The sequence below is a fragment of the Phascolarctos cinereus genome, unplaced genomic scaffold (assembly GCF_003287225.1).
Source record: "Phascolarctos cinereus isolate Bilbo 61053 unplaced genomic scaffold, phaCin_HiC Scaffold_726;HRSCAF=1367, whole genome shotgun sequence".
NCBI lineage: Eukaryota > Metazoa > Chordata > Mammalia > Diprotodontia > Phascolarctidae > Phascolarctos > Phascolarctos cinereus.
In genome coordinates this window covers 408,319,842-408,344,156 of record NW_027556098.1, presented here as the reverse complement: position 1 = coordinate 408,344,156, position 24,315 = coordinate 408,319,842, and the positions used below count along the sequence as shown (strand labels likewise).

At 47.1% G+C, this 24,315-nt stretch overlaps 1 protein-coding gene across 1 annotated transcript; it reads left to right on the top strand.

Annotated features, from left to right (window-relative positions):
* The first annotated feature begins 1,202 nt into the window (after positions 1–1,202).
* On the top strand, positions 1,203–24,005 carry SPINT2 (serine peptidase inhibitor, Kunitz type 2). Its single transcript, XM_020978777.2, has 5 exons — positions 1,203–1,850; positions 21,104–21,157; positions 21,601–21,762; positions 22,014–22,064; positions 23,408–24,005. Exons 1-5 carry the CDS (start codon positions 1,718–1,720, stop codon positions 23,572–23,574), a joined length of 567 nt encoding a protein of 188 aa, XP_020834436.1. The 5' UTR covers positions 1,203–1,717; the 3' UTR covers positions 23,575–24,005.
* The last annotated feature ends 310 nt before the right edge of the window (positions 24,006–24,315 follow it).

The following is a 24,315-nucleotide window of genomic DNA, read 5'->3' as shown; positions in this document are numbered from 1 at the left end:
GGGCAGCATTAGTCCCATTTCACAGAAGGGATATCTGAAGCTGAGTACCGAGAGAAGGTCCTTGCCCAGGGTCACACAGCGAAGAAGTAACTTAACCAGGATCAGAACCTATGTTTTTCACCTATAGAATTCACAGCTTCCCTCTCACTAGGCACAGGGCTCTAGTGAAGAGAGGGCTTTGTCCTGAACCCCGGGAGACGTAGCTGGGTGACTTTAGCAAGGCACTCCATTCCTCAGCGCTTTAGGGACAACTCCCTAAGACTAAAACTTGCATAAAAGGTGGCGATTTGCATTGGAAGAAGGGAGTTTCCTCACTTGGAAATTTCCTATACAGATGAAATTAGAGGTCTAGTCAGTCGGTCAACAAGCAATTTTTTTTAAATATTTCCCGATTACATTAAAAATGTTAACATCAAATTTTAAAAATTTTGAGTTCCAAATTCTCCCCCTGCCGCCCGCCCCTCCCCCAGCCCGTGAACAGGCAACCAATAAGATCGATTATACATTCAAGAAGCATTTCTTAAGCGCTCCCTACAAGGCAGACGCTGGTAAATTCTAAGTCCTAACACGCCGCTACAGCATCGAAAGCCAGGAGGTAATGGGGGGGGGGGCCCTTCGAACTCTCTTGGTCCACAAACACCAAGTTTAGCCTGTTAGGTGGAGACAGGACGGCCTGGTCCCATAGCTCCATGATCCCTTCCTAAGACTAGGATCCCCTGACAGTTGAGGGGCTCAGAAGTTGGGGGGACAGCAAGAAGAGGCAAAGCTTATTGGGGAGTCCCCCCAACAGCCGTCAAATAGGGGTGGGGAATCCTCCGGCGGGGTCTCCGAATGCCCCGCCCCTCCGAGCCCTAGCCGGAAGGCGGGGCTCAGGTACGGCGACGGAGGAGAAGGAGGAGTAAGGGAGAGCACTGCAGGTGCGCGCAGAGGGGGAGGAGCGGGCAGGGTGCGTCTGCGCCTGCGCCAAGGTGTGTGCACCACTTCTCTGCCTTTTTTCCCCACCCAGGCAAGAGAGGGGAGGAGCAAGAGCGGTACTAGCGGCGTCCAGGTGCGGAGGGAGCCGGGGTTTAGCGGCGTACGCATGCGCAGCGCCTCCGTCCTCAACCCGGTGCAAGCGGCCCCGCCCTTTCTTCCTCACGGAAGGAGGGGGAAAGGAGGGAAGGGCGGTGTTCAGGTGCGAAGGGCTCCGAGGTTAGCGGCGCGCGCATGCGCAGTGCTCCGCCCTGGCCAAGGTGCGTGCGACCCCGCCCTTTCCTCCGCCTCCCAGCACCTCCGTTCGGCGGCGGCGACTTGCGCGCTGGGGCTCAGAAGCTGGGGCGTGCGCGCAGCGGCCGGACGGTTCCTGGGGGGCTAAGAGAAACGAACTCGTCGGGTGCGAGGGGTGAGAGTAAGCGTGCGCCTGAACACACCGAAAGCGACGCCGTCGGCGGCCCGCGCTACGCCCAGCCTTAGCCAACGGTCGCGGGCTACTCGAGCCCCTCTCACCGAACCTCCCCCGCCTCGACCTGAGCGCAAGCGGCGAAGACCGTCCAATCAACGGCGGCAGCGGCGCGAGCCTCTGACCGAACCGTCCCCACCCCCACCTGTGCGCGAGCCGCGGAGACCGTCCAATCAGCTGCTGCGGCGGCGGCGGCGCGAGCCCTTCGTTCCCATCCCCTCCCCCCCAACGGTCGGCGGCGGCAGCGGCTCGCGCGGGGCGGTCCGAGCCGGGCCCAGGATGGGGCAGCAGCTACGGCGGTTCCAGACCCTGCTCGCCCTGCTGGGGGCCCTGCTCCTGACCGGGGCGGCCTGGGGCTTCGACGACAGCCCAGCCAGCACCAGCGACGCCGAGGAACCGGCCGACCTGCAGGGTGAGGGAGGTGGGGGGAGGGTTGGGGGCTGCCGAGTGGGGGCAGGGCGGAGTGTGAGCTGGAGGGGGAAGGGGCTGCCCCTGCAGGTCGCGGGGCCTGCGCCGTCCGGGTCCTGCGGAAAGGAGAGCTTGTGGGGAGGTGGCGAGGCCGCTGGGGCGGGGCGGGGGGGGGGTTGTGGGCCGGAAGGGACAAAGGCCTGGAGGGGAGGGGGGAGGTGCGAGGGCCGCTGGCGGCGGCTGGGCTGGCGTGGTGGGAGGGGGCAGCCCTCCGAGAGACTGGAAAACTCGAGTTGGTGTTTGGCCTCTCAGACCTTGGACCTGGAGTGTTAACCTCTCGGCCTCGGTTTCCCCATTACAGGGATGTTGTGAAGATCAAATGAGGAAATGGATATAAATTGATTTGTAAATCTGAAAAGCACCGCATGAGGCTTCGTCCTGTTTGTAGGTGGCATGTGGTGCAAGGTTACCAGTGTGGGGTATAGGACACAAATGCTGACCGTGCCCTTTGAGTGAGACAAGTGCTGAAGGAGGAAATAAATTTCCCAAGTACATCGTAATGGAGGAGACTCAAGGAAATAAAAGGATTTTTTAATTAATTAGTTTAGTTTTCAACATTGACTTTCATTAAGATTTTGAGTTCCAGATTTTTTTGTCCCCTCTCTCGTCCCCAAGACAGCAAGCTATAGATGTATAATCATGTTAAACATAGGAAATGAAAGTTCAGCCACAGTATGGAAGAGTTCCAAAGACAGAGGAGGGATGGGCTTTGGATGTAGCGTTGGAGACTGTTGGTTGGGCAAGAGAACTTTGGTTTTGGCTGAATTGTTGATGAGAACAGCAGGGTTAGAAATAAGATTCGTGAGTGGCAGAGGCAGGGACCAGAAATGGGCCATAGTGAGCACCATCTGTCCCTGTGGAGAAATGCTTTCTTCATTGAGACACTGATGGTGAACCACTGGTCCATAGCCGCCCAGGGTTTTGTTCAGCTTCTGACTATTCCAGGGTATGTAGCTTGTTTCTACAAGAACTGCCAAAACCCCAACTGTAACTTGTCGGATTTCCTTTGAGCCATATGAGATACAGGTGGTTAAAGGTGGTTCATGCTGTTGCTCATGTTTTGGAAACTTAAGTCTACCTGCTTAGGCTGCCAGCCATGTTCCAAAACCTGAACAGGAAACAAGATTTTCTCCCCCCACTCCTCCAGCCAGCTGAGTTGAAAAGTTGTACAATAGCAGATCATGTGTCCATACCTGCTGACCTGTTAAAAAATGTATTTCACGGTTAGGCTGATTGAACATATGCCCTCTCTTATCTAAGGTCAGGTTTATTTGGACAGTTCAGTGCAATATAACCGAAGGTAGTAAGAAGATAGGATCCCTGAGCAAGTCACTTAACCCCAATTGCCTCAGCAAAAAGCAAAAAAAAAAATACAATTCATTCTCTAGGATAAGAGAACTACATTTTTCTGGAGATTTAAAGGAAAATAGATATGTTTTCTATTTCTAAAACAGTCAGCTTGTAAAAGACAGTAGTGAGATGGCTAGAAGAATTAGGCACTGGAGTCACTTTGCTGAAAGGAGATGCTAAGAACTTAAAAATTTATAATGTGCTCATTTATGACCTCTGAAAAATTGGAACGTGGACATTTTTGCAGGAATGCCTAGTTATAATAAGCAAAAGGCAATCTGGCTAAGAAGAATTTGTCATTTTCCAAACTGCAGGCTAAGAAACTTTTTACAGCAGTCAGGAATAGTGAGTACCGGGTCCCCGGGCCTTGTGGTAGCCACCTGTATGTGCCAGTCACTTCATACACAAGCCTGGGCCTTCTTAACACCAAGTATGGGTTTAAAAAAGATGTGGCTTTTCTTGTTTTTGATTCTTTAGTGGCATATGCCAGGACAGTCACACCAGTTAAGCCACTGAGCCAGCCTTCAAAGAGTCCTGCTGTTTATAGTGAATTGTCTGAGAGGCTTACTTTCTTTTTGGTAATTGAATCTAGTGGAAGACATAAGTAACGTGAAAAGCACAAAGGAGCCCCAAGTTAATAAAGTGCCAAAGGATTTGGAGTGGAGTCGATTTTAGTCTTGACCCTATCATTGACTTGACAAGTCACTTCACCAGTATGCCTCAGTTTCTTTATCTGTCAACTGAAGAATTGGAACTACACGTTTTTTTAAGGGCCATTCATGATTTTGCATTCTGAATTTTTTCTCCTAGGCTTTGAGAGAGAGATAGAATCTGAGAATATTTGAACTTGGAGGTACCACTCAAGTCGTAGTAAGGGTGATAAAAGGAATAGAATCTTAGAATATTCGAACTTGACTCAGGTCATGTAGTCCTAACCTCTGACATATGATGAAACTGAGGCCCAGAGGGAGAGTCATGTCATTGAAGGGGGAGGCATTGTTCCTTTTTCTATTATCACATGTCTGTATAGTTCCCTGGTTGGTTATTGTATACAGATATTCTGCACTCAGAATTTACGCTGTTCTTTAAATTTGTCTGGTGGTCTTTGGAATCACTGCATCCTGGTTTAGGTAATTATTATGCTTCAGCTGGGTTTAGGGGAGTGTTTAGGAGAGATTAGTTTGGAAACTTAGCTTTGATATATTAAGGATTAGTATGTATGTATTAAGGCAATATGTTTGATGTTGAAGGAAGCTTAATTGTTGTGTTTGAAGTCATAATGGAGCCCTTTCACAGAGGAAACTGGACTTTCAGGTTGCTACACCTGGCCTTTTGAAATCCTTTTAGATTGTCTCTTGCTAATTGGGGGGTCTGTAGTGGTGGGAAACACAGAGGTTAGAGACTGACTGTGAGGAAGTCCCCAGAACGAACAGTTCCTTGACTTTGTTTTAGAGCTGCCAAAAGTGTCTGGATGGATGTCTGGCTCTTTTCCACCAGAAACATTCCTTTCTGACTTGTCAGGACTTTTTTAGAGCAACCCTTCAGCTTATGATGGTGAAAGCAGAGCTTTTCTTTTCCCTTCCCACTTTCCTGGCCTGCTTCTTGTTTTTTACCTGCCCCTGAAGTGTGTAGTAGTTAGTGCAGAACAATTGGTAGGACTGGAACAGGCTGGATGGAAAATACTTATTTGTCCACAGCCCTGGTAAGTAACTAAGTTAGTTTGGCTTTGTCTCAGGCTAAAGGTGAAGGAGGGAGTGCTTGGCCATATAAGGAATTGAATCACTTATGATTCATGAGAGTTGGAGGTTGCCGGCTGTGTCCAACTAAAACGACTTAATTAACTCACTTGCTGTTCCCTGGAAGCCATCTTATCTTGGGGATATGAATGCTGACTCCCTGGTGACCCCCCTTAGAGCCTCAGGAAATCTAGATTGTGAATTGCATTACTTTTTAAGTCCAAAATAAGGGTTACATTTCACTCTGGGGGTTTTGCCTGTCACAACTTTGTTAAAGGCTTGTAGTAAGTTGAAGTAAGGAAATTTTGAGTTTACTAGAAGGAACAGTTCTGGCACTTGACATATTTAAAATTAATGCATAACATATTTTTAATAATAATGTATTTTTAACAATACCAGAGTCAGTGGTAGGATTGAGAACAGCGTCATGTAGTGGGAAAAACTCTGAATTAGGAGTCAAGCATTCTGGGGTTTAGCACTCACTGTTATAAGTCACTGATGTGGGTTTAACTACCTACCTGTTATGACCTTGGGAAGTTACTTTGGGGCCTCACTTTCCTCATCTGTAAAATAAGGGAATTGGTCAAGATGACCAATGTCTGAGGTCCCTCCTAGCCCTCATGTATATCACAGTACTTTCCAGCGTGAACATTTTAGGGCTCCAGTGATTTTAAATGTGGTCCAGAAGTAGTGTTTGGCATTGCTCTACTAGGAGTCAGATTAAAGTTTCCTTTTTTATTTTTAAAGAACAAAGCATAGTTTCTTGGAAGGTTATTTAGTTTGCTTTGGGGATGGTGGCTGTGGAAGGTGAAAGGCAGGTTTCCCAGTTGTATTTCAGGATGGCCGTAGGGAGGTGTAGTTGCTTGTTCAAAGTTGAGGTGATAGAAAACGTTTTTAAAAATATACCATGGAAGCAGGCAAAGATTTGTCTGACTTTGGTAAAATAGTTTACAGCTTCTGCTGAGGATTAATGATCCTTGTAATTCAAGTTTGGTTTGACATCACAAATGCTATTCTTACTCCCATAAAGATCTAAGAGTTATTTGGAAAGTTTCTGGCCTGCCTCCTTACCATAATAATGATGACAACCAGACCTAGAAGAGGAAGTGGACTTGCCCAATGGGTGGATTCTGAGTTAATCTTGAAACAGGATTGAAGAATAAAGCAAATCACAGTTTTGAAACTTCACATGATTAATTGTATTGGAAATGAGGGCAGTCTGGTCAAATTGTCCAGCTCCTAGCAGCTGTGAGCTGCTGGGGTCGTAGACTGAAGTCTGTAAGGACTCTCTTCACGAGGGCTTTAAGGATCTTTTCTCCTTTAATTATTGAAAGTCTGAGTGAGCAAAGTACAGTTATCATTTTATACAATTCCCAGCATCACATTTGTGCAGTAATAGACACCTACTGATCAGGTTGGTTTATTTGTTGTTAAAACAATTATTTTACTTGGTTGAACTTCAGAGAATAAATTGTTAGGATAAAAGTCTGATTGGGAAGGGGGTGGGGTCTTCCATCTTGCCCCATATATAGCTAGTCACTTGAGCCCTATTGATTTTCCTCATTCTGTCTCTCTTACCTGATCTTCCTACTTGAAAGATTTCCTCCTAATTGGTGTCTTGTACTGTATACCACTGCCACTCTCTCCTCAGCTCTGCCTTTTAAAAACCCTGGCTTCTGCAGGAGGACCTTCTAGGTGTTTCCACCCCCCAGCTTCTTAGAGGCTTCTCTAAGGTTACCTTTCATCTACTCTGTGAGAATCTTGCATGTCTTTTTGTAGGGTAGGGACTGGTTTACTTTTTTCATTGTCTCCCCAGCACGTAGCACAATGCCTGGCACATAGTGCTTAATTAAACGCTTGTTGATAGATTGCCAAAAATTAAGGGCAGCTATCCTATTACACTCCAACCTCCCTTTCTTCTGCTGCCATCCACATTTCTTTCTTTTTTTTTTTAAAGGCGCCATCTAAATTTCTGCCTGGCCCCCCAGGACCTCAGTTCCATTTTCCAACTCTAAATTCATTTCACATTTCTCCCCAAACCCCAGAGTCCCTCACTGGCCTCAACCTGATCTCTTCGTGACCACATTCAGTTCACAGATGCGTCTTTGCCTTTGCTTCTACTTTCTGTTCTTGGATGGCCTGTAGGCACCCACACAACGTAAGACTTAATTATATTGGCTCAGATTGTTTGTTGGAAGTGTTTCTAGTTTTGCTTCCCCAGCTGGACCATTTAAGTTTCTTGAGGCAAAGATGGCTTTTACTAGCTTCCTGATAGCCCCTGGTAGAGTGCCTTCTTTGTATCAGTCAACAAATTCAGTGCCTGCCTTGTGTTGGCACTGGGGATATAAAAGCAAAAATTAAATAATCCCTGTCCTAAAGGAGTTTGTTTTATTGGAGAAGACAACAAATACACATATAAATATATACAAGACATTTACCAAATAAATGGAAGGTAAAAAAATTTTTGGGAGAGGGAAGACACTAGCAGCTGGGGGAATATGGAACAGCTTCACGTAGATATTGACATTTGAAAGAAACAAGAAATGCTGTGAGGCAGAGGTGAGAAGGGAGATTGCAGGCATAGAGAACAGCCAGAGAACGGAGGCATGGAGATTGGGGGCGGCTAGGAGCGTTGTGCCGGAGGAGCTGAAGGAAGGCCAGTTGGGATGAGTTGTAGAGTGCAGGAGATGAATGCAATGTGTATATTGAGGCTGTAAGGGTAGATTGGGGCCAGCTGGTAAAGAACTGAAAGGGCCAAAGTGGAGCAGTGAAAAGCCACTACTGAGTATTACTGAGTAGAGGTGGTGACGTAGTAAGACCTGTTAGGCATTAGGAAAATTAATTTGTCATCAAGTGAGGAGGATGGATTGGAAAGGGGGAAGATTTGAAATAGGGAGGCAGATCAGATGGCTATTTCAGTAGTCCAAAGAAGAGGTGACAAGGGCTTAGAATAGAGGACATGGTCAAGTGAGGTAGAGAAAGGGATGGGTTCCAGAGGAGTTCTAAAGGTAGAAGTGACAAATAGCTGATTGGATATGTGGAATGAGGCAGAGAGAAATTAAGGATCACATCAAGGTTGTGAGCCCGGGTAGGGAAGCTTGGAAGGAGTCAGTGAGTAAGCATTTATTAAGCACCTACTATGTGCCAGGCACTGTGCCAAGTGCTGGGGAGACAAAAAAAGGCAAAAGAAGATTATCTCGTGATCTAATAGGAGAGACCATATGCAAACAAATATGTACAAACAAGCTGTAGATAGACTAGATAGGGAATAATTTACCGAGGGAAGTCTCTGGGATTAAAAGGGATTAGGAAAGGCTTCCTGTTAGAAGGTGGATTTTAGTTGAAACTTGAAGGAAGCCAGGAGCAGTGAAGATAAGCAGAGAAAGAGCCTTCCAGGTGTGGAGACAGCCAGAGAAAATGCCAGGATTCCAAATCTGGAGTGTCTCATTCATGGAACAAAAAGGAAGCCACCAGGCGAGGTCACCAAATGGAAAGTGTAGGGAGCAAAGAGAACAGGGCCCAGGACAGAGCCTTGTCTGCACTCGAGCCCCCCCCCCCCATTTAGGGGAGATGATCTGTATGATAAAGCAGCAGAGTTCCCTCCATCAGGACTTGGTTGAGAATCTTCATAATACTTCTGATCTGTCACTGTCACATCCTAGCCTTGAATTCATTCAGTGGTCTTCAGTCTGCCTCCTTCACTCAAACTGACCACCTCTCCTTTGCCCAGTATCATCCTGTTGTTCACACTGTCTCCCAGTCACCCAGCTGGGTTTGTTTTTGCCTTTTGAAATCCTTCCCACCCTTTAAATTGCCTCCTCCCCAGGCTGCCTCCTTGACTGTCTCTTAGTATATTGTACCTCTGCTTTGCATTTTCCCTGTTTGTTGTAATTAGGTGTGTCTCCCCTTCCAGGCTGGAGTGTCCTTCAGGGTAGGGGCCAAGCTGGGAGGTGCTAAATAAATGTGATTGGTAAAATTGTATTATCTGAAGAAAGTACTTTAAGGATTCCACAAAGCTTGGTGAAAGCCTACTATTTAAAAGGTTCTGTGAATTCTCTGGCTTCTCAAGAATAAGCTCAGATCCCATGTTCTATGGGAGGCCTTTCTTGGAGCCTTCCTCTTTCAGACAACCTTTCTTTATTCTGTATACATTATATATGGACCTGGGTATTTACATATTGTCTCCCCATTAGAAAGTGAGCTCCTTGGAGCCAAGGACCTCTCTTGCCTGTTTTCGTATCCCTAGTGCTTAGCTTAGATCCTTGGCCTTAATAAAAATTTAAAGAAGGTTGATTGATCGAGCTGGCGGTCGGATAGGGCTTGGGGAGAGAAATACAATGAAAACTAGCTTTTTGCCTCATGGAGTTTACATAGGGGTAGAGAGGTACAACAATTACACAGCTTCATTCATTCAGTAAGCATTTATTAAGTGCCTCCTGTGTTCCAGAGCACTGTGCTGAACATATTAGACAGAAGTAAATAATACTGTAAGTTGAGGTTGGAGAGAACACCACCAATTAGGGGTTTCCCATAGGAAGGCAAGCTGTACTTCAGTATTGAGCTTGGGATTTAATGGTGAATTCTGGTCACATCTCCTCCCTCCCCCCACTCCCAAGGTCACCTGGAGCTGAATTGTATAAGGCTTTAAGTGCAAGTGAGTAAAAGGGCTTGTTGAGGGAGATTTGGCCTCTGATTGGATAGTTGGGGAGAGGAGGCAATAGAGGAAGAGTGAAGAATGGGAAATGATTCTGAGGTTGTGCACTTGAGTGCCCGGAAGGAGATGGCATACCCTCAACAGAAATAAGGAAGTAAATGGGAGAAGTTATAATTTACCAGAAGCATAAGCATTTTCCCTAGTATTCTGAATTTTCATCTGTGATGTGTGGGTAAATGCAAACTGATTTGTTGTCCTGGTAATAATTGTCCTTCCACTATGGAATGAACTTTTTTTTTTTTTTTGATACTCAAGCCACTTGTCTCTTGGGGGTTTTTTCTTTTTTCTTTTTTTCTTTATTAATTTCTTTTGATTTATCAACAATCACTTCCATAAGCTTTTGAGTTTTAAATTTTTCTCCCCCACCCTTCCTACCTTCCTCCCCAAGATGACATGCAATCTGATATAGGCTATACAAATACATTCCTATTAAACACATTTTCACATTAGTGATGTTGTAAGTGAGAATTAGAACCAATAGGACAAACCACTAGAAAGAGGAAACAAAACACAACAGAAGGAAAAATAATACCAAATAGTATGCTTCTATCTGCATTCAAACTCAATAGTTCTTTCTTGGGATGTGGATAGCATTTTCCATCATGAGGCTTTTGGAGATGTCTTAGATCCTTGTATTGCTGAGAAGGGTTAAGTCTATCAATTTTAGTCATTGAACCACGTGGAATGAACTCTTGAACAAAATGAATTAGCAGCTTGGCCTGCAGCTGTTTAAATGACCTGCCTGTTGGCTTGGGAAAATAGGATCACCTGATTTAAAGCTGAAAGGGACCTTAGAGGTATGCTCCAACCCCCACTTTTAACAGAGAATAATAAAGTATGTCAATTTAAGTTAATGTTTGCAAAGTGCTGTCTGCACAACAGTTGGGGGCGGGGGAAACTGGACTCAGAAAGCTCAAAACCAAGAATTATGGTGAATGGATCAAACAGATTTCTTTACTTCAGGGTGACTTTTCTCAATACAAGCCACTGGAATGAAGGTGTGCTCGATTGAATACAACATCCCCTAAACAGCTTGACGTGTATGTGCTTGAAGTCAGCATTATTCCAAGATGGTGTCAAGTCTGTCAACATTTGGAATAGCTGCTGTAGATTCGGAGCGGGCTTGGGCTTTTCTGGCTGACTCCACTTGGGAGTGTCTCACCTGGGTTATTTGGGGGATGACAGCACTGTGTAAGGGCAGAAAGCCAAGAGGAAGCAGTTACTGTGGCAAGATGGACTTCAGACAGAGGACAGAATCCCTTGCTTTTGTGAACATAGACTTGAAGTCCAAATACTTTCCTATGGTGGGGCACCCAGAGCAGGAAAAAGGAGTGTTTGGCAAGGCCAGGATCATGGCATGGTTCTATTTTTCTAATTTGTTTAAAAAATAAACTTATCCTGAAACTGAAGGTCCAGCTACAAGCCAGTTCTCGCTTAATGTATATGGACAATGGACACTTCTGTAGACCTTCCCCTGGGGTGGGGGGGGGAGCAGTGTCCTGCCCTGTTGATCAGGAAGCCTGAGTTGATACAGTGCCTGGAGCAGAGGACTCCTGGGGCACTTCTGCTGGTGGTAATGTGAATTTATGTAAAGTGAGAACTGTCTTGAATTTTTAAAAGGTGATGTAGTCTGCCTTTATAAGTGAATAGAGCTGGTTGTACCTTTGAACCTAAAACTTTAGTGCCCTTCTTTTTTAGGGTTATCTCCAGTCCTTCAACTGTCATGTGTTGGTTTTTTTTGCTTAAAGCTCTCCAGATATCAGAACTGGTACAACCTGTTTTGTGTGATACAATCAACAGTGCCCAGTCTGTTTCAGAATTACTTAATAGTTGGTGCTTTAAATGCCTGCTCCCCGTATTGTGTGCTTTTTGTCCATCTCCCCAGTGGAGCACATGGCTCTAAATCCTGATTCCTAAAAACAAGCGTGCTTCTTTAGTAGTGTAAGAAGATGGTCTGGGACCCAGCTTCCTGGCCAGGTGATTACAAACTGCCTCCTTTCTCAGCTGTGGTTTTTTTTCATCTGGAGGATCTTTGACAAGCTGGAGGAGATGCCTTCTAGCTGGCAATCTTATCCTCTTGAGACAGTACTTTTTAGTCCTACTTTTGATTAGCAGGAGAAATTAGTGTGATCAGTGATTGTCCCTGTTTCCCAGGGCTGTTAGAATCGAATCTAATTTGTTTGTTGTGTTGGGTGTGTGTGGCAGGATTCTGACCCTTGTTAGTGGGTGTGGGTGGATTCAGGAATGAATCTATGAAGGAGGCTTGGCTTATGCTGAGATGCCTCGCTTACTTGAAATTTGACCTCAAATCGTCTTTGAAAAGGAAAAGCTACTTTTGTTCACAGAGAACCTGCTTTATGACAGCTCTGACCTAAATATCTTCTGACCTGGCCACTGTCTTTCCTTCTCCTCTCATGGCCCCTCTATAGACTTAGGTTCTGGCCTTGGCCATGGAAAGAGCCTTCGATCTTGTTGGAGGACCAAGGCCCCTCCTTGCTGTGCCACTCCAAGTCACTGATCCTTTGAGTTTCCTCAGCTGGAACATAATGAGAGTTCTTCCTGCAGACCTCTACCACGTAGGGGCTGAGGACAGAGAAGAGAGACTTGGAAGAGGAACACATGGGGGGCTGCACCAGTACAGAAAAGATCACTTGGGGGCTGGACTGGGACACAGACTTTGGATGAGGGAGGCAGGGCAAAGATCCCTTCTCTCAAAGTCTCAAGCCAGGCCCCCGATCCAGTCGTAGTGGTCCCTCTGACATCTGTTCTTTGCTTTCACTTGGAGGGTTTGTTTTTAGGGTTTGTTTGTGTGGTTCCCCCCCCCAGGTTGTTTTTTGGGGGAGGGGTGGAAGATAGTGCTAAGCTGAGGGAGCACAGTATGCTGTAAAGTTAGCATAGGTGTTTTTATGGAATGCAGATTTCTTTCAGTTTGCATAATGGGAATCTCCATAAAATGAGAACTGTCTATATGAATAATACTTGCACTGTCTGTGAGGAAGCTACTTTGTAAACCGCACACTTATGTGACTCCTGTCACTGTGGCTGTCATGTAGTCAGGTGTTATCAAGAAGGGCAGTTGATCATGGCAGGGGGGTTACTCTGGGTAGAGTCAGTCTGACATCATTTTCCTATTTCTGGCACAGCTAGTGGATGTTGGCCATTTGAACCTGGGTCCTCCAACTTTAAATCTAGTGCCCTTTCCGTCACGGTCCTCAACATTCTGTCCCGGTCAGTGGGTGTTATCAGCAGGGACTGTAGTAATAGCTTGACTGGTCTACACTTGCCTGTCTTCTGTAGCCTCCTTCAATCAAGTCTTCACACAACTCCCAAAACCTTCCTGAGGCACGACCTTGTTGCTTCCCTGCGCTGACAGCTGCATCAACTCCCTCCTGCCTCTAGAATCGATTGCTTTTCAGACCCACCACAGTGTGGCTCCGCCTTCTCTTTCCAGCCTGATTTCACATTCAGCCCCTTTGCTCATTACTGTGTACCCACACTGGGTTACTAGCTGTTCCCTGTCTCCCTTCACAGTCCTTCTGTTCCTACAGGATCTGGGGTCAACAGACAGGCATGAGGCCTGTCACTTATTCCCTAAGTGAGCCTTTCTGGGCCTCAGTTTCCTTATCTGTAAAATGAAGGTTGTCCGAGATGAGCTCTAAGACGACCCAGGTGAAAGTGATTCTTTCCTCCATCTTCCAGTTTCCCCTGTAGTTCAGCTCTCTTTGTTCCTGTTGCACTCACTCTTTAGATTATGCTTCATTACATAGATGGGTCTACATATCCTGCCCCTCCTCCCTCTCAGCACCATGAAGGCAGGGAACAGTGCACAGGGGACTTAATCAGTGTTCACTGACTGACATACAAATACGGGCTGCACTTGTAGTGTGATGTTGGGTGCTCGTTTTAAAGCTTGAGGCTCTCAGGACTTAGAGGAAGGCTGATTCTCAGCAGCAGAGTGAATTGGGGCAAACCTGTGTGTCTGTCTGCTTCTTGTTGACTTGGTTTGTGTTTGTGACTTTGGGTACCTTTTGTAGGAGAGCAAGGTTCTTCCGGTCAGAATCTTGTTATTTGTTGGTGACTGCTTAGACGAGCGTGAACGTCTTGGGAAGGATCAGTAAGCGTGTTGTGATTTGGTTGTACATCAGACCTTAACCATTTTGTTTAAATCCTCGTGTTGGGTATATGAAGCATCCATCAGTATTTATGGAACTTCTCCTCTGTACCTCGTAATATTGTGCTTTGGGGGAGATAGAGGAGACTGCCTCTAAATAGAATCTCCATCTTGGAGTTTATGTTTATAGCCTAGTCAATCAGATAAGAAGAATGCCCATGTAATAATGAAGAGAGCAGTAAATGACAAGACATAACCAAGTACTCAATAGTATAAAACAAACTAGAGAAAGGAGAAATGATGTGAACCAGAGTGGAGGGGAAGGCTGCCATGAAGAAGGATTGATTTGAGTGGGGCCTGGAAAGGTGAAGAGACTGTGAATGTGTGGAAAGAAGTGGGGAGGACATTCAGGCAGTGGCCACAACAGGTGGCCGATGAGGATGAGTTGGAAAATAAAGCTGGCCTAGGAGAGGGTCCAAGTCTGCTCCCCCTCAGGTGGGGCAGAGCCTGCCCCAGCAAGGACCTTGACAGCCCAGGCAGAGAACGTGACATTTGGGCAACAGGCTGTGGAGGTGGAGGTCCTTGAGCAAGGACGCCGTATAATGGTAGTGAGGGCTGTGTAGGAAGAGTTGGTGCTGGAAGCGGCAGACCAGCTATAGGGGGAGGTGGTTGAGTGAGCAGCCTGAAGGTCTGCTCTAGGCAGAAGACTTATGAGAGCCCACCTACCAAGTAGGCAGAAGAGGAGAATGTTTTTAAGGTTCTGCTTAACTTTTCTCTCTTGTGTGCCTGAAAGTACTTGGGTTGGTTTGTTTGCCTTTAGTGTTATTCACAAAATGAAAATTTTCCTAAGTTGTACCCAGGTGGAGACCATTAACATTAGACTGTCACATTCTTGTTTTTAAAAGAACAATGATAGCTCACTTGAATACTCTGCTTGACATTTGTAAAGTTGTTTCCTCTCTACAACCCTGTTAATGAGACCAAAGAACCTGCTTTATGAAGAAACCCATTGAAGACTTTGCGGATGTTTAGCTTTGAGAAAACAGTCCTTTGGGGAGGGAGACATAATAGCTGTCTTTCAAGTGACTGTATATTTGTCTTGTGTAAGAGGGATCTGAGTTCTCTACGGGGGGGGGGGGGGGATGAGCAGAGCGAGGAAGTTGGTGAAAAGTTGGTTTTGGCTTCATCTGAAGGAACATCTCCCACCAGTCAAAGCTGGCCCAAAACACAACAGGCTGCCTGTGGAAGGCCTGAACTGAGCCCGGCGGCCCTTGTGGTTACCAGCATTTGGTGAGGCCAGCACTGTCCCTACTCTTTCAGTGAGAGGCTGTGACTTGCTTACAGTCCAGGATTAGAACCTGCAGCTTCTGAATTCATCTGCTGCTTTTCTTCACAATACTGTGCTACCTCTAGAATCAATTGCTTTTCAGACCCACTGTAGTGTGGTCTGAATGGTGCTGTTAGAGGTTACCTCCTAGTAGCTGTGGGGTGGGTAGTGGGATGTTAACGTGCCAAGTTAAATAGGTTTAATTTTTGTGTATTTCAGACTTGTGTCGTGTCCCAAAGGTGGTAGGTAGGTGCCGAGCCTCTATACTGAGGTGGCGGTATAATATTACAGCTCAGGCTTGCCATTCATTTATCTATGGAGGTTGTGGTGGAAATCACAATAACTTCCTGACACGAAAAGACTGTCTCAGAGCGTGTGATGGAGTCACAGGTAAGAAAGTAGTAGTAGGACGTAGGACCTAAACTCTCCATTTCCCTAGTATATTTACTGGTCCCTCACCGTGACCTGGAAGAAGTGGTTTAAAGCTGAGGAATCTGTAGCACCCTCGTCCAGCAACCACTTAAGCAGTTTGTGTTGTGTGCGGAATATCGGTACATAGCTCTCCTTCCTGGTTGGCCTTGGGAAAGCCACTTCTCTGGGTATTGGTTTCCTCCTCTGGATGATGGGGTTGGACTCCATGGCCTCTGGAGTCCCTGCCAGCCCTGGCTCTATGCCCCATCCAAGTACTAAGCACTGTGAAGAAAATAACCAACACTTGGGGGGTGAGGGTAAAGCTGGGCCTTGGGGTGGTGTGGCCCCAAGGGCAGGCTCCTGTGCACCCTGGCAGTCTAGGGTACGGGATGAAAAAGCACAAAGGTGCAGGTTGATTTTTCTCAATATGGACCACAGCTCTCCACAGCATACTCTAGATCAGGGTTGGGGAACCTGTGGCCCTCTAGGTCCTTGAGTTTGGCCTTTTGACCGAGTCCAAGTTTTACAGAACAAATCTCTTTATTAAGGGGATTTGTTCTGTGAAGTTTGGATTCAGTCAAATGGCCGAATGTAAGGACCTAGAGGGCCACATGTGGCCCTGAGGCTAGAAGGTTCTCCACCCCTGCTCTAGAGGGAAGGAGGAAGAGAGGAAGCATTTATTAAGTGCCTAGTGTGTGCTGCGCACTAGGGGAGGTGCTTTACAACTGTCATCTTATTGGATAATATTAGTCTATACACAGTAACACCCACACAGAGTAGTCACATACTTGCTGCCAGGCATTGTGCTAATAAGCACTGAGTATCATTCAGATAGGGGAGAAAACATGTACATGACAAGGTCTATCCTGAGAAGATGGAAGGAGAGCCAAACAGGAAAGGCATTGATGCTTGGGGGTCCTGGAAAGGGAGCCTGGAGCAGGTGGGGTTGGAGCTGAGCTTTCTGTGAAACTAAGAGGTAGAGGTGAGGAGACAACCTGGGCAAAGTCTGAGCATGGAGGGCTACCTTCAGGAAACTGCCAGAAGGTTCATGCTGCTGGGTCTTAGAATGTGGAGCAGAGAAAGGGTGACGTTAGGAAGGAGCTGGCTTGTGAAAAGGGATTTAGATCCTAAGCTGAGGAGTTTGTATTTGGTCCTGCAGAGAATGTGGGGGCTGGGAGGGTGACGTAGTCAGCTCTTTGGCAGCTAAGGGGAGGATGGATTGGCAGAAGAAACAGGGCAGGAAGAGCAGATTAGAAAGTTGTTCAGATAATCTAGGCAAAAGTGACAAGATCCTAGAGCAGGATTTGTGCTTGTATGATTGGAGAAAAGGGGGCCATGCAAGGTGTGAGTGAGAGTGAGGCATTGAGGATGAACCTGGGAGGCTCTGTTATGCACTGGACACACTGGGTCCTGAGTCTGGAATCAGGAAGATCTGGGTTCAAATCTGGCCTTAGACACAGAGTAGCTAGCTGTATGACCTTGAGCAAGTCACTTAACCTCTTTTTGCCTCAGTTTCCTCAACTGTAAAATGGGGTTAATAACAGCACCTACTTCCCAGCGTCGTCGTGAGAATTGAATGAGATCATATTGGTAAAAGCACTTAGAGTGCCTGGCACTTAACCCTAATAAATGCTTATTCTGTTCCATGGACAGGCGATGGGAAGTTCAGAAGAGGAGAGGGTTTGGGGCGGGGGAATAGTTCTGTTTTGGACAGATCAGGTTTGAGAGTCCTGTGGGACAGATCTGTAGGTCAGGGTACCCAGAAGGCAGTTGGTAATGCATTAGTGTGACGCTCAGAAGAGGCTGGGGCTGGTAAGTGGATTTGGCAGTCAACAGCGTAAAGATGATCGTTGAACGCCTCGGAAGCTGATGAGGGTACCAGGTGATAAGGTGTTGGGAAGAAGCAGTAAATAATAGAGTGGCTGTAATCCCTGAGTATTGTTGTGATGAGTCTCTAAGGCAGGTGAAAAGAGAAGGGCCTTGCCCCCCAAATATGGGGTGTGGCATTCCAGGCATTTGGGCTCTTGTGGTCTCAGGGCAGGTTTGCATTCTGCCAGTGACCACCTGTGAGCCCGAGAGGCCCATGAGAAGACCCTGCCCAGAACTGAGCCTTTGGTGCACATTGTGACCATCCTGTGCAGGGCCTGCAGTCTGGTTTTGGTCCTCCCAGCCTGCTCTGCTTTGTGAGTCCTTTAGGCCATTTTAAACATAGTTGTCTGTCCCCTGCCTATCTGCCACTGGCTGCTATAAGAGGTCTTGCCTGCAGTAACCTTGGTCTCCCTCTTTGAAGCTGAGGGTTCTAGTCTGCTGTGTGTTGAGGTTTAGAAACTACAGTTGGGACTGGTTTTCAGCCAAGGGGGATTGGCCAGGTTGGGCACAAGACAGGCAGATAAGTTCATTTAGAGGCAGAGTAGATGGGATAGGCTTGCAGCTAAGAAGACTTTGATTCACATTCTGTTTGTGACACTAGCTGTGTGACCATGATCAAGTCACCAATCCTCTCTGTGCCTTAGTCTCCTCATCTATAAATTGAGAATAGTTGTAACACCTCTGGTGTCTGCCTCACAGGATGATTGTAAGACTTCAAACTTTAAAGCCCTCTGTAAATACCAGTTATTTCTGGTCATCCAGGATCTTTGCCCTTCCTTTTTTTTACCTGCCTAATGTTCTACCCATTTAGTGTGAATTGTCCCTACTCACACCTACCTGGTGCTGAGCAGGGACCAGACAGTAAGTTCAGAGCAGCACACTTTTCCTGTTTGTCAGCTCTGGGTTTTCTGTGGGCCCGCAGCTACCCAGCAGCTAGTTATTGTGTGTGCTCACCAGAGCTGGGTCCTTTCTCCATTCCCTACGCCTTCTTCGTGCTTTACTCCTGTCTGTGCTGGAGTCTAGGCCACTCATAGGGATCTAAGGCGCTCTGTTTCCCTACACAGAATGGGATTTCCCCGGGGTGGGGGGCTGGTGAGGGTTGAGGGGAGAAGACAGAGTCAGAGTTATGACAGATTACCTTTATTTTGCCTAGATTGCTCTGACTCAGTTTCTAATGGCAGCAAGTTTTTGTTCCCTGTAGAGAACTCTGCTAAGGAAGCCCCAGCCAAGAGAAGTGGAACACGTGAACGTAGCCCAAGTGGTAGGTTTAGGGAGAAGCGGGCCGACCATCCGTCCAGACAGAGTATTGTCAAAGACCATTTCAAGTCTGGGGTTTGTGAGAGACCTCCTGAGCCTATTCAGAAAGGACAGAGGGGGAGATAGGGTTTACCTTCCTAGGGGACAAATCAACTTCCAGCTCAGATGTTTTCTGTGGAAAGTAATATCCTGGCTGTGACAAGGTCCTTGCCTTCTCCCTTGTGGCCTTGCCAGTCTTAATGTAAACTTAATACAAAATGGCATTTAAGTCCAAGAGAGACAGGAGCCAGGGAAGGGACAGGGATGGATCAGGGAAAGCTTCCTGGAGGAGGCAGCCATGAAAGGTGGGTAGGATTTCAGTGCTCACTCCTAGAAAACATGGCTTTTGTGGTGGTTGCTGCCCTAGGATGTGAATGGTTCCCTCAGCTGTGCTGTTCGCGCCCCCCCCCCCACCTCCCCTCCTCTGCCCCCGATCCTCAGTCCCAAGGCAGTCCTTGATCTCAAGCTTTGTGCTAGGTTGCTTTGTAGCCCTGACAGCAGCTGTCCCATACCTCTTGTATGCTTAAGGATACAGCAGCGGGAGCCTGGGGTGAGTGGTGCCGATCTGTAGCCTGGGTGCCATGGCTGGGTTCCGGGGTTGTTATATGATGGGGTGGGTTCCATTAGCCTGAAGTCCTATACCACAGAGCTCTCTTCAGGACAGATCTCCCCTGATCTAGCGTTAGGCCTAGACCTGGGGGCATTTGATGAAGCTGTATCCAGTGGCCCCCTGGTCCTCTCATTCTGTACTTGAGACTTCATGTGAGGCAAAGTACAGACCTAATACCCCTCTTCATGTTGCCCTGACCCAACAGCAATGCAATCACGTCATTAAATCGATTTTAACCAAACCCCCCAAAATCCTGCTGGGACGTTGTTTGGGTTATCTCCTGAGGTGGAACAGATCACATGATTCATGATAACCCAGTCTAGCAGCCTTGCTGAGGGCTGAGCTTTTCCTACCACAGATCAGTGGTGTCAAACTCAAATAGAAATGGGGTGCCCGCAAAGCCATAATAAGGATCCCTACAGCCCTCATGTTGACTTAGTTTTAAAGTGAAATGTTATCTGTTTTATTTATTTATTTTGTTGAATATTTCCCAGTTACATTTTAATCTGGTTCAGGAGACACTCAGGAATTTTGTGGGCTATGTGTTTGACACCTCTGCCATAGATAAACTTGTTCCTATGGTACTGTCCCCTGTAATGTTGTTTTACCTAATAGCATGGATTTCTGGAACTAATAAATAATAACAAAAACTCACATTTACAGTGCTCTAAGTTTACAAAATGCTTTCCTGCACTACCTTTGGGGTCATAGTGCAAATATTATTAGCTCTGTTTTACAGGTGAAGAAATTAAGCCTGAGAGATTAAGTACTTTGCCCAAGCTAGTAAGTGCCAAGCACCAGGTTTTGAACCCTGGCGTTTCCTGATTTCCAAGGATGGTGCTCTTTCTACTGTGCAGAATTACCTTTCAGTGTTAGGTGGGATATGCTTGTGTAGTTTTCAGTTAATTTTCATTACCAGTTGATGAGAAATCTTCTGCAGTGACAGTTTTCTTTTTGTATCTGTTTTTTTTGTTTGTTTGTTTTTAGCTAGGCAGTGGGGTTAAGTGACTTGCCCAGGGTCACACAGCTAGTGTTATGTGTCTGAGGCTGGATTTGAACTCGGGTCCTCCTGAATCCAGGGCCAGTGCTCTATGCACTGTGCCACTTAGCTGCCCCCTTTTTGTATCTGTTCCCACAGAGTTAATATTGTATAACCAAGGCTTTCTGTGTGTCAGGATTTTTTTTTTAATTTTAATTTTCTTTTTTATTTATCTTGTGTGTGAGGATTTTGCAAGGATGGGCTCTATTACTAATTCTTAAATTGGGGTCTCCAGTATAATGTCAAGTTACTGAATTTTTCTTGCTGTTTACCTACATATGAAGTTAAGCTAATCATTGTTCCGAGTATTTTGCATGTGTTTGGAGGTGTTAAACCTGGAATGAATTTCTGGAGGAGAGCAGAGGTTTAGATGGGAGGGCTCCCTGCCATGCTGAACACATCCTTCCCTGTGATGCCTGGTCGGCACTGGCGATTGGTCAGCTCGCAGAGTTTGAATCATTCTTGGTTCTTTTGATGAAGCATCCTACCAGGTTGTATTCTGGGGAGTAGATTTGCAAGTTGTGACAATATGCTTCTGTCTAGAGGAGAGGGGGGGCTTCCCAGTAGTGGCTTCAGAGAAGACCGTGGGGTCATCCTAGACAGGTGTGGAAGTCCTTCTGGAAAGGCCTTATCAGCCTCAGCTTGGCTAGGAGTTACTATTGGCAACCTGCTTAACTTCGGAAGCATGTTTTTATGGTCCCAGCTTACTTAAACATAAATTTTTTTTGTTGCAGCTCCCCCAAAACAAGATTCTGAAGTATTTCCTAGTAACGATTTCAACTATGAAGGTAACTTTTAAGGTTAAACATATAGCTATTTTTTGTGCAGACAGTTCTCACTTGACATAAATTTGACGTGAATTCAGTGGGGGCTGTACCTGCATTGAGAGCTTTGGAGGAGGGGGTAAGCCCACATGGGAGGTTGGTCAGTGGTCTGCTCACCTTCAGCGAGAACTGGCTGTGTTTGAATGGGGAATTGAGACATAACAGGATTTCCACTGATTTAATGTGCACGGAATGCCTTCATTGTCGTTCACTGTGAGGCCCTTTTATCAGGGAACGTAGCCATCTGATGAAGATCTCTGTGGGTGGGTAAAGAAGGGAGTGGGGTCAGAGATAGCAGTACTGACCACACACCATTTGTGGTGGTTTTTCTTCATATCTTGGGGTTATAAAAATGGGATTTGAGAGGCAGCCTAGACTGAGAGATGACTGGTGGTATCTGTTCCCAGAATACTGCGCAGCCAAAGCGGTCACTGGCCCTTGCCGTGCAGCCTTTCCACGCTGGTACTTTGACATTGAGAACACCACCTGTGCTCATTTCATCTATGGAGGCTGTCGAGGCAATAAGAACAGCTACCTGACCCAAGAAGACTGCATGACGAAATGTTTTGGTGAGTCTGGAAAACTGGTGTGTGTACGTGGGCCAAGCTGCCCCCTCCTTTCTGTTGGATCCATTCTGCTGGGTGCTGGGGACAAGAGGGGGTGGGCACAGGTCAGGTCCCTGAAGGCTTCAGGAGATTCTAGGGAAAGTCAGTGGGGAGTCCCCTCCCTTTGCTATTCCAGACTAATGCGTCCTTGAGAAGTGGTAGATAAACTGGAGAGTGCCTAGCTCTTTCTTGGTGTGTCTTTGTTCTTCTTCCAGGCAAGCATAACCATAAGTCATCTCATCCTGTCATGCCACATTCCACCAAAGGTAAAACGTTCTTCTGATTGTATGTGATAAAGCTGGCTCCCTCCTCACTGGAGACCTGCTTCTGCACTCATGGTCATTCCTGGGTCAGTCTCACTGGTGTAAATATGGAGTACTTGGGGTCACGTTGCCACAGTCTCCTTCTTTGCTAACAGAATAGACCCAGAGGGGGCTCATTTTCACTCTTGTTCCTGCATGAAAGGGGCAGGTCAGCCTGGTGCCCGGATGAGTCATGTTAGATACCAGCCCCAAGGCAGCAGGTCTGACATTGAATGAATCTACTAAAAAGCTGTTGGGGCGGGCTGGGGGTGTTATGAGGGGTGGTAAGGTGCCGAGGCCAGCTAGGAAGAGGAGACTCATTACCACTAACTGGAAGGAGCTACTTGGTGACTGTGCTAAGTGGGAAAACTTCTTGGCCCATCCCCAGAGTTTGGGGGTAGGATTGCTTCCTTTGGGCTCTACATATCTGTGGGGAAAGCAGAAGGCTGTCTATGTCTGTGGTCAGGGATTGGTGACAGGCCTTGTTTTTCCCTTGGAAGCTCTTTGACAAGTCAGTGAGTATCTGGTCTCTTGGGCCTGGCTTCTTCTCAACATGAGATGTTTGCACAGGCTTGCCGGCAGACACAGGCAGTTCCTGATCTGTTTTGAAGGGGCAGAGTTAGAGCCTGGTTGTTCAGTTGGAGGGGTCTCAGGTGAGCCTGTGCTGGGAGGCGGTATTGCTCTAAACGTCCCCAAGGGGAAGGCTCAGGCACCCCAAGGGCTGACGAGCTGGTACAGGTGGGCAGGTTGCCCTGGCCAGGCCACATTCTACAGGAGCAATGCCACCTAGAAATCATCATTCTCTCCCTGGCCAGTGTGCCAGCAGCTGAGCACCCACAGCCTCCCTCCCAGCAACACTCTAGGTCTCTCTGCCAGCCTGGGAGTTACCAAGGCCCCGTAAGCTGTGTGTGCCCCTGAAAGCCTGCACTGCAGACTTGGGGCTTCCTTTGGGGAGGCATCCCAGATCGTTTCTGGGGAGAACACTGAGCATGGGCTTCCTGCTTCTTTCAGTTGGAAGGCACTCCTCTTTCCCAGGATCCTTCTGGGAAATTGAAAACCCTAGAAAAGGGTGTTTCCCCCAGTGTCAGGGTAACAGGAGAATAAAGACTGGGGGGGTAGTAGTGGGGGTCTCTCATGCCTGCTGGGCTCCGTGAGCAGCTTCGTTCTTTGGGGCTGCAAACACTGCACCTGCCTGGCTTCTATGGCAGGAAGCTTTGTGTTTAGGGGAGCAACAGCCCAAGTGGCTTTGTGCCTGGGCAGCTGCCTTCCCTCTGGATCCTTGTGCCTCAAGCCTTTGTTGTCTCCAGCTGTGGCCTTGGCGGTGCTGCTGGCAGTGATGGCAGCCATCCTTTTGGGAGCAATGGTGGTCATCTTTATCAAGATAGCCCGGAAGCACCAGATGAATGCCTTCAACACGGTGTGGAGCCCCATAGATGACAAGGAGTACTTGGTGAAGAGCGCTTACGCCCTCTGAGGAAGCTGAGGGTCCCCCACCCTGCAGGCAGCAGTATCCCTCTCCTGCTTGGCCACGTGGTCCTTTCCATGCAAGCTGCCACAAGGGCACAAAAAGCCCTCAATGAAGTGTAAATGTGAGAAATTGTTGGGTGAGGGGAAGAAGGGAAAGCGAATTGTAGAAAGGCCATGTTTTTGGTGTTTTTATTTTCTCTTTAGTTTTTTAAGTGTGATTAATTTGTGTATGACTTTTGTAATTCCAAGAGGCAAGTGAGCACACTTCCTAGTTCGGTTGGGCGGATGGGGGGAGTGGGGTTAGGGGGCAAAGGGCATTTTGGCTTAGAAATATTTTTAAAGAAACCAAAACAGATTTTTATTTTAGGATTCTGAAAGGGAGGGGTTAGAGGAAGAACCGTGAAAGATTAATAAAAGTGCCTTCTCTTTGAAAATACATTTCAGCGATGCTGTCTTTCTTGAATACACCTCATGAGTACACCCTTCTGTATTCTTGCCTTCTGTCTGCTGCCACCCCCCCCCCCGAACAGTGCAGGGATGTTCTTCAGTGTCAAAGGAATGCTCACACTCTCCTGAGGGCAGGCAGCATACAAACATCCCCCTTTTCTAGAAGAGCCCTTGGCTTCTGAGCTAGCTCACGGGTGAGATGCCCCCATTGGGCACCAGCACCTTCCACCTGAGAACGAGATCACAGGATGACGCAGAGGCAGACACGCGGCTCATCCACAGCCATGTTGTGCTGGCGAGA